General features: G+C 40.2%; 1 protein-coding gene across 1 annotated transcript in view; it reads left to right on the top strand.

The window, feature by feature from the left end:
- Positions 1-13,208, top strand: part of syne1b (spectrin repeat containing, nuclear envelope 1b) — an 85,371-nt gene that overhangs the window by 3,315 nt on the left and 68,848 nt on the right. Inside the window, exons 2-4 of the mRNA XM_053509722.1 lie at positions 6,468-6,529; positions 9,926-10,021; positions 10,220-10,303. Coding sequence (XP_053365697.1) covers positions 6,468-6,529; positions 9,926-10,021; positions 10,220-10,303 — 242 coding nt within the window. The remainder of the gene's footprint in view (positions 1-6,467; positions 6,530-9,925; positions 10,022-10,219; positions 10,304-13,208) is intronic.

Below are 13,208 nucleotides of genomic sequence, written 5' to 3'. Positions count from 1 at the left end.
ACTAATCAATAAAGAGTCGGCTTTTACAGCGGTCCCTGATGGACAATCTAAACTTTTAGATCCCTTAATCCGTAATGCGAGCATCTTCACTCAGGAAAATACATCTACATCTGACCCACTGCCAAATGTGTTGTCTGTCTCTAATTTATGTCAAGTACAAAATGGACCTGATGATTTCAAGAGCATGATGTCATTTAGAGCCCAGTCATAAGACTCAAACTCAAACCCAGAAATTGCATTTCACACTTTAATGTCTTTTATTTCTCCTTGATAATTTTCTAAAACTCTTTGTGATCATAGCCATGACCAGTATGTTTATGCAATTCTGCACAATCCAGTTTTAAGGACAAATAGTACCATATGCTTTTTTTTTTTGTTTTTTTTTACCAGTTTAAAAACATCACATATCTATTTTTATGGCAGTCAAAGGTTTGTTAATATACTGTATAGAGTACATTAAACAAGAATTAAGAATATCAGAATGAGGGGACTGGAGTATATGCAAATGCAGTTTAGAGATTTTTTTTTTATAAAGTCCTGATTCAAAGACAGGCAGTGAATCAGGCCAGGTAATCTACAAAAAGCATTAATGAAGCTAAAATCAAAAGATAAAAATCAAGAAACAGGTAGGAAAGAAAGTTACATACATTACACAACATTATACATTATACATTATACATTAAAATACATTACACGACATAGAAAGAAAAGGCTTGATAAGGTCAGACTCAAGCACACTAAGCATTACTTTGTGAAGTTTGAATGAACTTAGCATCCTTATACAGGATGCTGTGCAGGTGATTGTGTTTAGGTGTGCATGATCAAAAGTCAGATTGTTGGCAGCTATGCTTGTAATCTGCGATGTTTATTGGGAAACTGCTGGTAGGGCTGATGATGTATGATAATACAAACCAGTGTACTTCATTCACCATTTTGGGCCTCAGGGCATGATGGCCAGATGCTGGTGCTGTGTAGCTTTGCCTTACCAGGCTTTTGGCACAATCTTTCTATTTGGGTGCAGGGATTAGGGGCTCATTATAGTTGTGCTCCAGTGACATCTTATCTATGTCCCAAACCACTATGCGCATAAATCACAATACAGATGGAAGAATGTGCTTGTCAGGGAGTTTCCTAAGGTTGTTAGAAAAAAACATCCTAGAGAGTTCCTGGAAATATTGATCTATGGGTCGCTGTTAAGTGTTACAGTGTTGTTTTGCGTTACTTGGTTGGAGCTCAGTGGCACAATCATATATGTGGTAAGCTGCTGGTCTTCACCATCATTAGGTTGTAATTCTCATCAGGTGTGCAGACAACAGTCTTTTCCTTTGAGCTTTCTTTTGTGGCGAAAGCGACCATAAGTTGGGGAGTTGCCAGACAGTGCTGGTGACAGTAGGGCAAATAAAGAGTAATCTTTCAGTTGAAATGAGACCCATAAACCGCAGTCCCAGGATGATAAGTTGATTAGCACTTGTAAAGACGGAGAACAATTGGTGTTTCAGGTGCAAAGCACTAAATTGAAGAGTTACAGTCTTTTTGCTGATTTTTTTGAGGGTCCTACATCATTACTGAATACAGTATGTAGCAGCTGGGACAGTGGTTTTGCTATGATACATAACTCTTCTACTGTGGTTTGATCACTGCTGTTGTTAGCTGCTCCCAAGTTGATCAATGCTGACAAGGTAGAAACCACACGTGAGTGTTTGAGCTCAACAGGTAAGGGTAATGATGTGAAAGATGCAGAAGGAAAAGATGTAGTTTGGCTTATTCCCTTCCTCAAGTCGAGTTGATTAGCACCGTCGAGGTAAGCAGGAAACCAATGAGGTGGTTAGAGTCGCCGCATTAGAATCAGAGATTCTCTATGCAGCGTTTCTTTCTCTTGTCCACATTTAGCCGAGTCATCCTAACTGCATGGGTTTTATGCTGGTGTTTTCTGTTGTCCAGACACACTGATTCTGAAGTAAATGATCTTGCCAAATCTCAAGTCTGATTAGCTAGGGTGATTTCCAGGGTGAATGAGCTTAGTGACCTTATATGCTGTGGTAATGATGTTTGTACGCCTTGGTGTTTGTGGGGAAATGGAGTTTCTAATCATCATCATTGATTTCCTGCCACTTTGTAAAGTGCGCTGTTTGTCACAATGCCTATCACTCACTTTTACACATTCTCCATACGGCTTATCCTGTATGGGTCATGGGAATACACCTTGGATGGAGTGCTAGTTCACTGCAGGGCACAAGCATGCACATGCTCACACACACACACACACACACACACACACACACACACAGTATGGCCAATTTGAAAATGCCCCAGTTAGAGTAATCTGCCTGTCTTGGGACTGTGGAAAGAAACCGGAGAACCCCGAGGAAACCCACCAAGTACAGAGAGAATGCAGACCCAAGGTGGGAGGTCTACAGTGCTACCCACTATGCCACCATGACACCCATGTCCATCACAACACAGTTATTTTTTTGGAAGTGACTAACATTAATTTTAAAAGGTTGTGTTAATTTAGTACAATTTATTTAGTGTATTTATTTATTATATTATAATTAATTTTTTTTTATAAATAAACAGCAAATGGTATTAGCCTTTATAAGCTAGACTTGGGGTTTTCTGTTTGTAGTGAAAATAGAAAAGCTGACTGACATATAATTACATAAACTATGCGGGTGGATTAAGTGGGTAAGTGGATTTGAAGCTCAGATGCAGTTTGTGAAAGTAAACAGTACTACTAACATTTTGGAGGCACTACCTGAGACTAAACTATAGGTAATTGAATAGAACATATTTTAAAACTACATTTTTTGTTGAAGCTATATTTAATTCTCACTGTGTCTACAACCAGGCTTATAGTGACTAATATTTCAGTGATATTAAAGGACCATAATGAGTTGTTTTAATTGTTGGACCAATGACTGTTCAATGGCCTGAGGGTAACAGGTCAATTGTGGTGACAGTAAGATAGCAGGTGGCAGGTGTCTAGTAATGTTTGCCACATAAATGATTAAGTACCTAGACTTTATATAGACCCTTCATGGTTCTCGTCACTTGCTTTTGCCTCCCTTATGTCAATAGCGCATTTATCATAAACTGTTATGTGTAATGTTAAGCCTTTATATATTTTTCCTTGGAAATGATTAACAATGGATTGTGCATGTTGATATGCTCAACTTTTTTTTACCGTGTCATTATTTATTTAACAAAAAAGAAGAATAAAAACATGCAGTCAATTCTAAGCTACCCCCTGACTGCTTCCACAGGATTGAAGAGGATAAATTCCAGCTGCTAATTCCAGGTGCTGCTAATCATTAGCGCTTAATCATCAGCAGGTGCAGACCTCTATCGAAGCAGAAGTTTTGGCAGTTTGCTAGTCTGAAGCAATCTGGTGTGTGTTAACACAATAGCAAGAGGAAAAGATATAACATGGAAAAACCATTAAAGTTACCAATCTTTCCTGGAGTGGACGTCTCTGCACATTTACCCCAATGTCAGACAATGCAATTGTCAGAGAAATACAAACAAAAGCAAGAGTTACATCTCAGACTCCACAGGCTCCACAAGTTAAATGTTTATGTCAGTGATAGCACAATCAGAAGAAGACTGAACAAATACAGTTTGTTTGGAAGGGTTACCAGGAGACAATGTTCTTTTTTGTCTAAAAAGAACATCAAAGCACAACTGAAGTTGGCGAAACTGTATCTAAACAAAGCAAGGTTACTTGAACAATGTCTGATGGACAGATGAGACCATCAAGTTGTTCGGCCTTAATGCCCTGCACCATGCTTAGGGAAAACCAATCAGCATTTCAGCAGAAACACCTTATAAACGCTGTAAAGCACGGCAGTGGAGGGGTGATGATTTGGGCTTGTTTTGCAGTGACAGGACCTGGGCACCTTGCAGTCATTGAGCTGACCATGAAATTCTCTATATACCAGTATTATCGAGGCAAAAGTGAGGCCGTCTGTCTGACAGCTACAGCTTGGTCTAAATTGCAGGAGGACAATTATGTGACGCACATCAGTAAATCTACATCAGAATGGCTAAAAAGAATTAAGGTTTTGACCTAGTCAAAGTCCAGACCTAAGCCCAACTGAAATGCTGTGGCAGGATCTTAAGAAAGATGTGGATATGCGAATTTCCAAAAGCCTTAATGAAATAAAGAAATATTGTAAAAAATAATTGGCCAAATTCCCCCATAACGAAGTGAGAGACTGCAAAGGTATACATGTAATGATTCCTTTAAGTTGTACATCTAATGGTGGATTTACAAGCTACTGAATCACAGTTACGTAGTATTGTCTACAATTTATTTTGACTTCATTATTATTATTTTTATTATTATTATAATAAATAATGGCACAGTGTAAAAATTATATGTTGTTCATCTGATGTTATATTTGCCTAATAGTAAGACCCGCTACGATCAGATGATTTTTTATCTTTTTACACAAAAGCACATAAAGGGGGTATGTGTACTGCATGTGCAAAGTCTTGGACACCCTGTGTTTTTTTGTTACAAACTTTGTCATCCGTATTTGTTTTATGACTTCATTATTAAGTCAGAAATCTTCTGGGTTTTGCCTGCATGGAAAAGAAGCAGGTGCGATAATGTCCGCAGAAAGACTGTCCCTGGTTCTGTAGTATGTTCAGTAAAACTAAGCAGCTAATTTCCTTATAAAACTGTACAAAATGTATCTGAGACTTTTTTTTAATTAAAGGCTTGTGACACCAATTACGTTCATTTATGTATTTCAACCGTTTAAATTATTACTGTTTACTGCTTTTTATAGTATAGTTTGAATGTAGAAACTTGTTTTAAAGACATCCTTGCTCTACATCAGTTATTTGCATGTGCCTAAGATAACTCCTAGGAAAATACTTTCTACGTAACAGATGTAGTTTACTTATTATTGTGGCATATCAGTTGCTAAGCTGTGCAGCACAGAAACTAACACCGCCCCCTGCATAAACCAGAGGACCGGCCACCCTATGATCTCATAGCTCCCTGCATGCCGATTGGATGAGCATGCCGTAGATGATGAGGTGCCGGGGATGGTGCTGGTGCTGGAGGCTGAGCAGAGCAGAGCAGAGCAGCGGGGGTTGGTTAGGCACATCCACAGTAGCATGGCTGCTTTGCACCACTGACAACACGAAGCTGCCAGCCCTCCATTAAAGGCTTCCCCCCAGCTGAGGGGTGTGAGGGGGGACAGAACAGGAAGGAGAAAGGAGAAAGGAGAAAGAGGGAGGGTCAGTATCTCCTCCTGGGAAAGCAGTGCAGCCGGCTCTGTTTTGCTTCCTAAAGGGGAAAAAAAAAGGATAGCTGATCTATTTCTTCCTCCTCAAATTTCCTATTTGGATGGCATCTTCGGGGACACACACTCAGTGTGACTAAGTGACACTGAGGAAACACAGCGGGTTTGCAGCACAGCAGAAAATGGCTCAGTTTAAGGATGTAGCTGTGAAAAAGACCACCTCTTTAAACTTGGTGACTGGATTCTTTCAATATCTGCGTGGTAAGTGGACATCGTAAACTCTCCAGAGACGTACGTCAGCAAGATCAATAGCACAGATTTATTATGTAGTGTGTGCTGTGCTGTATGTAGGTGAAGCAGATGCATGAAAGAGATTTGCAGTGACACAGCAGTGGGCCTCACTAAACATTGCTGGTCAGCTGAGATCCTCCTCCAGAGAGAGGTAATAACCGATCAGTGTCATGGCTCTCGTCTACTGCTCATGTGCCGAGTTAGCACAGGTGTCCGCTGCACGTGTGCACTGATGTTAGCTGCATACAAGTGCGCATGTTTGATTTAAAGATGCCAAAACATCTCAGAGCTGCACTGGCATAAATACTTGTTACAGGAAAAACATGATGCTACATGGAAATGGCTTTCCATCAGCTGATTGCATGCGAGAAGGATTTGTTGTCTCTTGCATTTCATGTAAACTGTCTGAGCCCCTCTTTGCAAAGTGTGAGTGATTTGTAGGTGATTTGTTGCTGAAACGCCTAACATGACCTGGTGTTGTACAGGCACTTGAATACTGTATGCGGTGTTATGTTTGTCATCTGTAACAGCTTTATGTATGTGAATGGCCAGCAATGACGAGCAATGCCTTCAGTGATAAGTACAGCTTACACACTGTAGTTAAGTCTCCTGTGTTAACGATAATTTATTATTGCTTACGGAAAGTTCTTAATTATTAGTGTGCTTGTCCATGTTGTGGTTCGTGCTGCATTAGGATTTTTATTTTCTGCATTATTGACCTGTTAAATAAAACCACTGAACACAAGTACAGTACAAGATTTTATCCTTTTTCAGCATGTACTGCAAAATATATCCAAAGGAGGCTTAACTAGCTGAAGATAATAAACGCTGTGATGAGCCTTTAATGTCTTCCTGCAAGTCAATCTGGCAAAAATACACACGTTTAATATCAGTGTTATGGTTTGTGTATTCCTTTTCCAGATGAACAGGAGTTGGTCCAGAAAAGAACTTTTACAAAGTGGATTAATTCACATCTGGCCAAGGTAAGATTGCATTCTATTACATTTTTATATATGCTTACAAGTCATGGCAGAGTTAAATTATCACCAGTTTTTTTTATGTGATATGAATGACATTGTCTGTTTAAGCATTCATTTATCTTCTCCCATTCCATTATGTTATTAGCGAGGATAATTAGATCCCATTCTTTTATTGTTCAGCTGAGCAGTATGAGCACCTACATCCATGAATACAGAATAGCTCATGTGCTTAGCTATCCGGTAGTCTTGATAGAAGGCGGGCAAGTGTGTAATCGATAAAACCAGCACTAATGATTAAAGGTCATTAAAGGTCGTATGCAGCCCAGTAGACAATACATCAGATTTGTTGACCACTGGTTGAATGCCATGCTGTATTTATAGTGAACAAAAAAACAAAACAAAAAAACTTGGAGTGGCTATTAATGTTTCATGTGCACTGCATAATGGTGCATTGTATTAGCCTCCTACCATTTTGGCCTGAGTGGTGGTCCGGGTCTGTGCTAAGTATCTGCCTTTCTGCCTGTTTCTCTGGAGTGCAGTTGCTTTTGAAGTTCAGTACCAGAGCAGACCCTGAGCCACAGGCTCAAATCTTATGAATGCTTTTGGTTTTAGTGACCTGTGTTCAAATGTTACATGCGTATTTACACATAGAAATTTATGTGTATTTTGACTCTGTTTATACAGGTGCTTTATTTCTGGATGGCCAAAAAAAAAAAAAAAAAAACGATCCATGTTAACTGGATGCCAGCTTATAAAATAGCACTCGATACAGCACATCTCATCTCTTTATTAAGCACACTCTCAGCATGTCTCAAGATTCAGTTCTAAAAAAAAAAAGGTTTTTGCTTTTCAGAGAATAAGTTCTTTTAGCATTTAGTATTCCCAGTGTGTAAAGGAATGTGTGTATGTGCACGCATGCTTGTGTGCGCGCGTGTGTGTGTGTTTGGTAGGCTTTGGAATTGTGTTTTGTGCAGATGGTGCACAAGAAGGCTTGGAACAATTCTCAGCGGGAAAGATCAGCTCCCAGGGCCCTTGGCATTTTTGGATAGTGCTTTTGTTTGGTACATGTAAAGAAAATTCAGTATTAATATTTTATAGTATTTGATTCTTTTCTGCTGAATAACGAGTTTTACAGGAGACACTAGATAAGGACAAGTAGGTTTGTAGTGTCTCTTTAGGGTGCTTTAGTTTACTGTTGATGATTAGTTGCTTTGGTAATCAGGCACTCTCCTGTCACAGCTAGCAAAAGTGTTGGATTTAAGTATTCCAGTCAGACCCAGTTTGGATTTAGAGGTTCCATTGTTCCACAGGATTTGCCACAGAAGTTTAGAGCATGGAATCGGCTTTAGAAGGCACTGCAGTTATATGTTTTGATGCTGGACGTACACTAACTGCTACATGGATACTGATTGAGATGGAGAAATGCAGTTTTCCCCTGTTACTCCATTCCTAGTTATGTGTTATGGCAGACACTGATATCAGACTCACTGAATACCCACTTACCCATGTGTTTGTCCCTTTGCACTCATGCAGCTGAACCTGGCCTGTAGCTACCTTTTTTTGTATAGTTTGTATATTTCATGTAAAGGGAATTTCCCTCTTTTTTGGAATCCTAATAAAAAGTGCACACTGAGCTCTGACTCAGCAGTTATATTTGTTTCATTGTTTCCCTTTCCGTTAACATTTTGTGCCCTAAAAGTGAACCCTGTTTTTATATTCTATAAAAGAATAGTTGGCGTAAGAGCATGTTACGTTGCAGCTGATTTTTAAATTCTTAAAATCTGTCTATATCAAATCAATAACTGGAAAGAAGTTCAGCATAATCATCGTAATACACGTCAGATTTAAATAAGGTACACCATTTCTTAGAAATAATCAATTGTGCATGTACTATGTTGGAAAAGTTTGGAATTATGCCATGTGGTAGCCTCCAGTCTTGTTTTTTTTCACAATTTGGCCAGTTTAGCCCGTCACAGCATGACCAGCATGACATTTGTAATTAGTGTTGAGAAAACGAAGGCTGTTTACATGTTCCTAATAGTAATGTGGGTGTAAAGTTCATTTGACAGATCTCTGGAAAGCCATGTTAGCTTATCCCTTGGGTGGTTTAGGGAAACCAGTCAGGTGTCGCTGAGTCTGAATTCCATTCCAGGAAAAACAACCCAAAGCTGCTTTTATTTACATTTTAGTTTAGGTTCTGCCAGTCTAGCAGTGCAGTCCGTCCAAAGAAATCTACTACTGTACCTTCCTAGCTGAGTGTATGTTCCTCACATGGTAAATGTAACGCTTATATCGGTTTATAGATATGTCTCATGGTGAAACAGACTTCTTAATTCAGTTTGTAATCAGATCCCTGCTGTCAGACTGTCTGTGAGGCTCACAGTCAGATGCACACAGCATCACAGTCAGATAGTCAGGTTGCTTTTGGGCATAACCCTAAATTGCTAAAACGTTAGTTGCACTTGGGATACAGTACATGTCAAAGAAAAACGTATTCCAATTTAGGAAAATTTGTAGTTTTCTGAACTTTACATCCATCAGCCATAACATTAAAACCACTGAATAACATCATAGTAAATAACACTGATTATACTTTTTCACTGCTACTTTTGTAAAGCGTAAGATATATTAGGCACAACATTAACAGTCAGTTCTTAAAGTTGATGTGTTCATTGGGTCAGTTGATGGGTATAGGGAAAATGGACCAGAGTAAGGGCCAACTTGTGATGGGCAGACTGCTGGGTCAGAGCATCTTCGAAACAGAACGTCTTCTGAGATGCAATATTTAAATATGCAGTGGTTAGTACCTACCAAACGTGTTCCAAGGAAGGATAGCCAGTGAGCTGGTATTAGAATAATCCGTACCCAAAGCTTACCTATGTGTTTGGAAAGCAAAGGCTCATTCGTATAGTTTGATCCTACTGAGTGCTCATAGAGTTACAGCTGGCTATGGCGGAAAGGTATCAGAACACTCAGTGCCAATGCAGACCCCTTGTCTAGTCCCAAAAGGACCTACAAAAGAACCGCCTACCTAAACATTGCTGCAGACCAAGTGCACTCCCTATTACGGCAACATTATTCCCGTATGGCAGTGGCCTCTTTCAGCAGGATAATGCGTCATTTGAGGACTATAACAAAGAGTTTAAGGCTTTGACTTGACCACCAACTCCCAGACCTCACAACTTACAGGACTGCTGACATCTCGCTACCAGATCACACAGAACACCATCAGATGTCTTGTGGAGTTTGTACCTCAGTGGGTCAGAGCTGTTTGAGGAGCACAATATAAGGCAGATTATGGCTTGCTTGTGTGTGTGTGAGTGAGTGAGTGAGTGAGTGTTTTGTTCGGGTTGCTTTACATATAACTACAGTATATACTTTTTCCGCTCTGTTCTGCAGCGTAAACCTCCTTTAGAAATCAATGACCTTTTTGAGGACATCAAGGATGGGGTGAAACTGCTGGCCCTGTTGGAGGTGCTGTCTGGGCAGAGATTAGTGAGTGCTCCTATATGATATATTCTTTAAAACTTTGTCTTACTACATATTACTCTTATGTAATATTTTGAGGATCTGATCAGAGTTGAAATGTAATAATTCTTTATTGCAATTTTTTCCACCCATCAGTTGGATGGGGTCAGTTACCAAATGAAATTTTACTGCCATTTTGTTTTTTTTCTATCATTCTGTTTACAGCCATGTGAACAGGGTCGGCAGTTAAAGAGAATCCACTGGGTGTCCAACATCGGCACTGCTCTGAAGTTCCTGGAGGGAAGGAAGGTAAGCAGTTTTTCTGCAGCCTTTAGATGTATTCATCTTTATTAGTTCTGCACCATTATTCACATGAAAATCGAAATCCCAATATTGTCCTGAGCAATGATTTAATCACAACAGGCCGCAATTTGTTACAGGTAATATATGCATAGTCATACATTTTTGGCCCATAATTTATGTCTTTTTTAATCCAATTTTAAGTTGCTAAATAAATATTGTCAAACATTCACTTGTGGCTACATAAATACATTTGAATACAAAATGGCACATTTAATAATTAACTATCACCATTTAAATCACAGGCGGCACGGTGGTGTAGTGGTTAGCACTGTCGCCTTGCACCTCCAGGGTTCTGGTTCGGTTCCCGGCCAGGCTCGATTCTCGTCTCTGTGTGCATGGAGTTTGCATGTTCTCCCCGTGCTTGGTGGGTTTCTTCCGGGTACTCCGGTTTCCTCCCACATTCCAAAAATATGCAGGTTAAGCTAATTGGCATTCCCAAATTGCCCGTAGTGTGTGAATGGGTGTTTGAGTGTGTGAATGTGTCCTGCGATGGATTGGCACCCTGTCCAGGGTGTACCCTGCCTCGTGCCCTAAGCCTCCTGGGATAGGCTCCAGGTCCCCTGAATACAGGATAAAGCGGTATAGAAGATGAGTGAGAGAGAGAGTGAGTTTATATTACAATCACAATATATGTCAAAATAATCACAATATGTTTTTTTTATTATTAAATCATGCAGCCCTGCCCATTAACTAACACCTTACGCATTAACTAACACCATATCCATTAACTAACAGCCTTGCCCTTAAACTAACCTTGTAATGGCTATGTCTGACAACCTGCATTAACAATAATAAAAGAATATATTAAATAGAATCTATTACACCTTCCTTACTCATATAACTGCATTCGTATTGTGCTTTAGCTAGAAATACCCCAAAAAACAACTGTGGAACCTTGGATTGCGAGTAACATGGTTTTCTAGCATTCCGCAAGACGAGCCAAGATTTTCAATAAATTTTAACAAATAAGTCTTGGTTTACGAGTACCGAGTATCATGTATCACTCATGCGCTTCTTGTCTTGACGCCGAGCGTTACATGATCACAACTGAGCTTGCGCTGCGGAATTGTGGGTAATCGTCTCCCCTACTCGGTCTTATTGCTCGTCTCTCACTAGTATAATCAACATCCGTGCACACGTGTACTGTTTACTATGACAATGTGAACGTGTGTGCGCGTAAAACAACTTTTATTTTGTGTTTGTACTGTTTATTATAACACGTGTGCGCGCATATAAAGCCAAAGAAAGTCACGTTAGAGAGGTTAAAAATCTATTTTCTCTGTCCCTCTCTGTATCAGCCTGCACTTTGTCATTGGACACCGTGCCCCTTCACACACACACACAGTGTTGCCAACTATTTTCAACAGACAGTAGCTAAAGTCTGCTCGAAAAGTCGCCAAATGTCGCTAGATGACGCCATGCGTATATTTGCATATTGATGACGTAATTACGTCGTATTTGCATTTTGCGTGTTTTCCCTAATCCTTCCTCATGTGTCCAATATAATTATGTACTTAAGCTTTGTAACAGTGAGTAATATAAGTGCATCGGAAGAAAAAAAAAAAAAAAAAGAAAATAGTCAAATTAAATAGTTTTATTTCAAGCAAAGGAGAAGCAGGTAAGTGATAGGTCCGTTGCAATACCGTTTTCACATGTGCAGCTCATTCACATCCATGTTAGCTGCTGTGCAGTCACGGGAATATGCTGCTCCTTTCAGCCGGAGCTAGCGCTCATTGATCAGAGCAGACACAGGGAGATGAGTAACTGTACCGGAAAAGCAAGACCTCGTGCTTACAGGACAGTATTGGCGACATTTGGAAACTTGCTAAGGTTTGTGCAAAAGTTGCTAGATTTGTCACTAGGTGCCCTATAAAAAAAAAAATTCGTCAAGGCAGGATCACTTAACGGCGGATTTGCGCATGGGCAATTAATTTGCAGTCAAGACTCGTAGGAGTGAGCATCTCCTGCTGTAACTGCAGCTGGGGGGGGGGGGACTCCTGCGAGAGGACAGGCCTGTCTGTGAGTGCTTTGGGACGGGGGAGGGGCCAGCGGCGGCAGCTGCTGTGGCAAGTTAAGAAGAGTCAGTACAGACACATCAGAGTCTCCAAAAGTCTCCAGTAACACAAGAAAAAGTCGCCAGATTTGTCGCTAGTCGCTTTTTAAAAAAATTGTCGCTAGAGGGATTTGAAAAGTCGCTAAATATAGCGACAAAGTCGCTAAGTTGGCAACACTGCACACACACCTCCTCTCGCCTTCACGGTCACCCCCTTCCACTCCTCCTCCCCTCGCTTTTTCACACACACACACACACACACACACACACACTCTCTCTCTCTCTCTCTCTCTAAAGGAAACACTGCTCTGTCGTGATTCTTTTTAAAGGTAAAGTGCAGGTTTATTTAACCTGCCGTTAATTTGCGCTCACGCGAGTGCATTAACAATGTTCCTTGTTAATTTTCCGATAAAACAGTCTTTCTGTTAACACTCACACACACACAGCGCCTGCGCGGATAAATCAGGCTCAATTCCTGTCTTTGTGGTGTACCCTGCCTCGTGCCCTAAGCCTCCTGGGATAAGCTCCAGGTCGCCGCAACCCTAAATACAGGATAAAGAGGTATAGAAGATGAGTGAGTGAGTATTCTTATTGTATGTATTTATTTTTTTGGGCTGTGGAACGAATAATTTGAATTTCCATTATTTCTTATGGGAAAATTCTTTGGTTTACAAGTGTTTTGAAATACGAGCCTGCCTCCTGGAACAAATTACGGTCGTAATCCAAGGTTCCACTGTAGTTATAAAGAACGTAGGTATACATGGCCCTTAGTCAGTGCCTAGAGTGTCTAACTCTACA

Source organism: Clarias gariepinus, chromosome 13 (genome assembly GCF_024256425.1).
Source record: "Clarias gariepinus isolate MV-2021 ecotype Netherlands chromosome 13, CGAR_prim_01v2, whole genome shotgun sequence".
NCBI lineage: Eukaryota > Metazoa > Chordata > Actinopteri > Siluriformes > Clariidae > Clarias > Clarias gariepinus.
The sequence above is the reverse complement of the archived record's forward strand: the minus strand, read 5'-3'. Positions and strand labels throughout refer to the sequence as shown.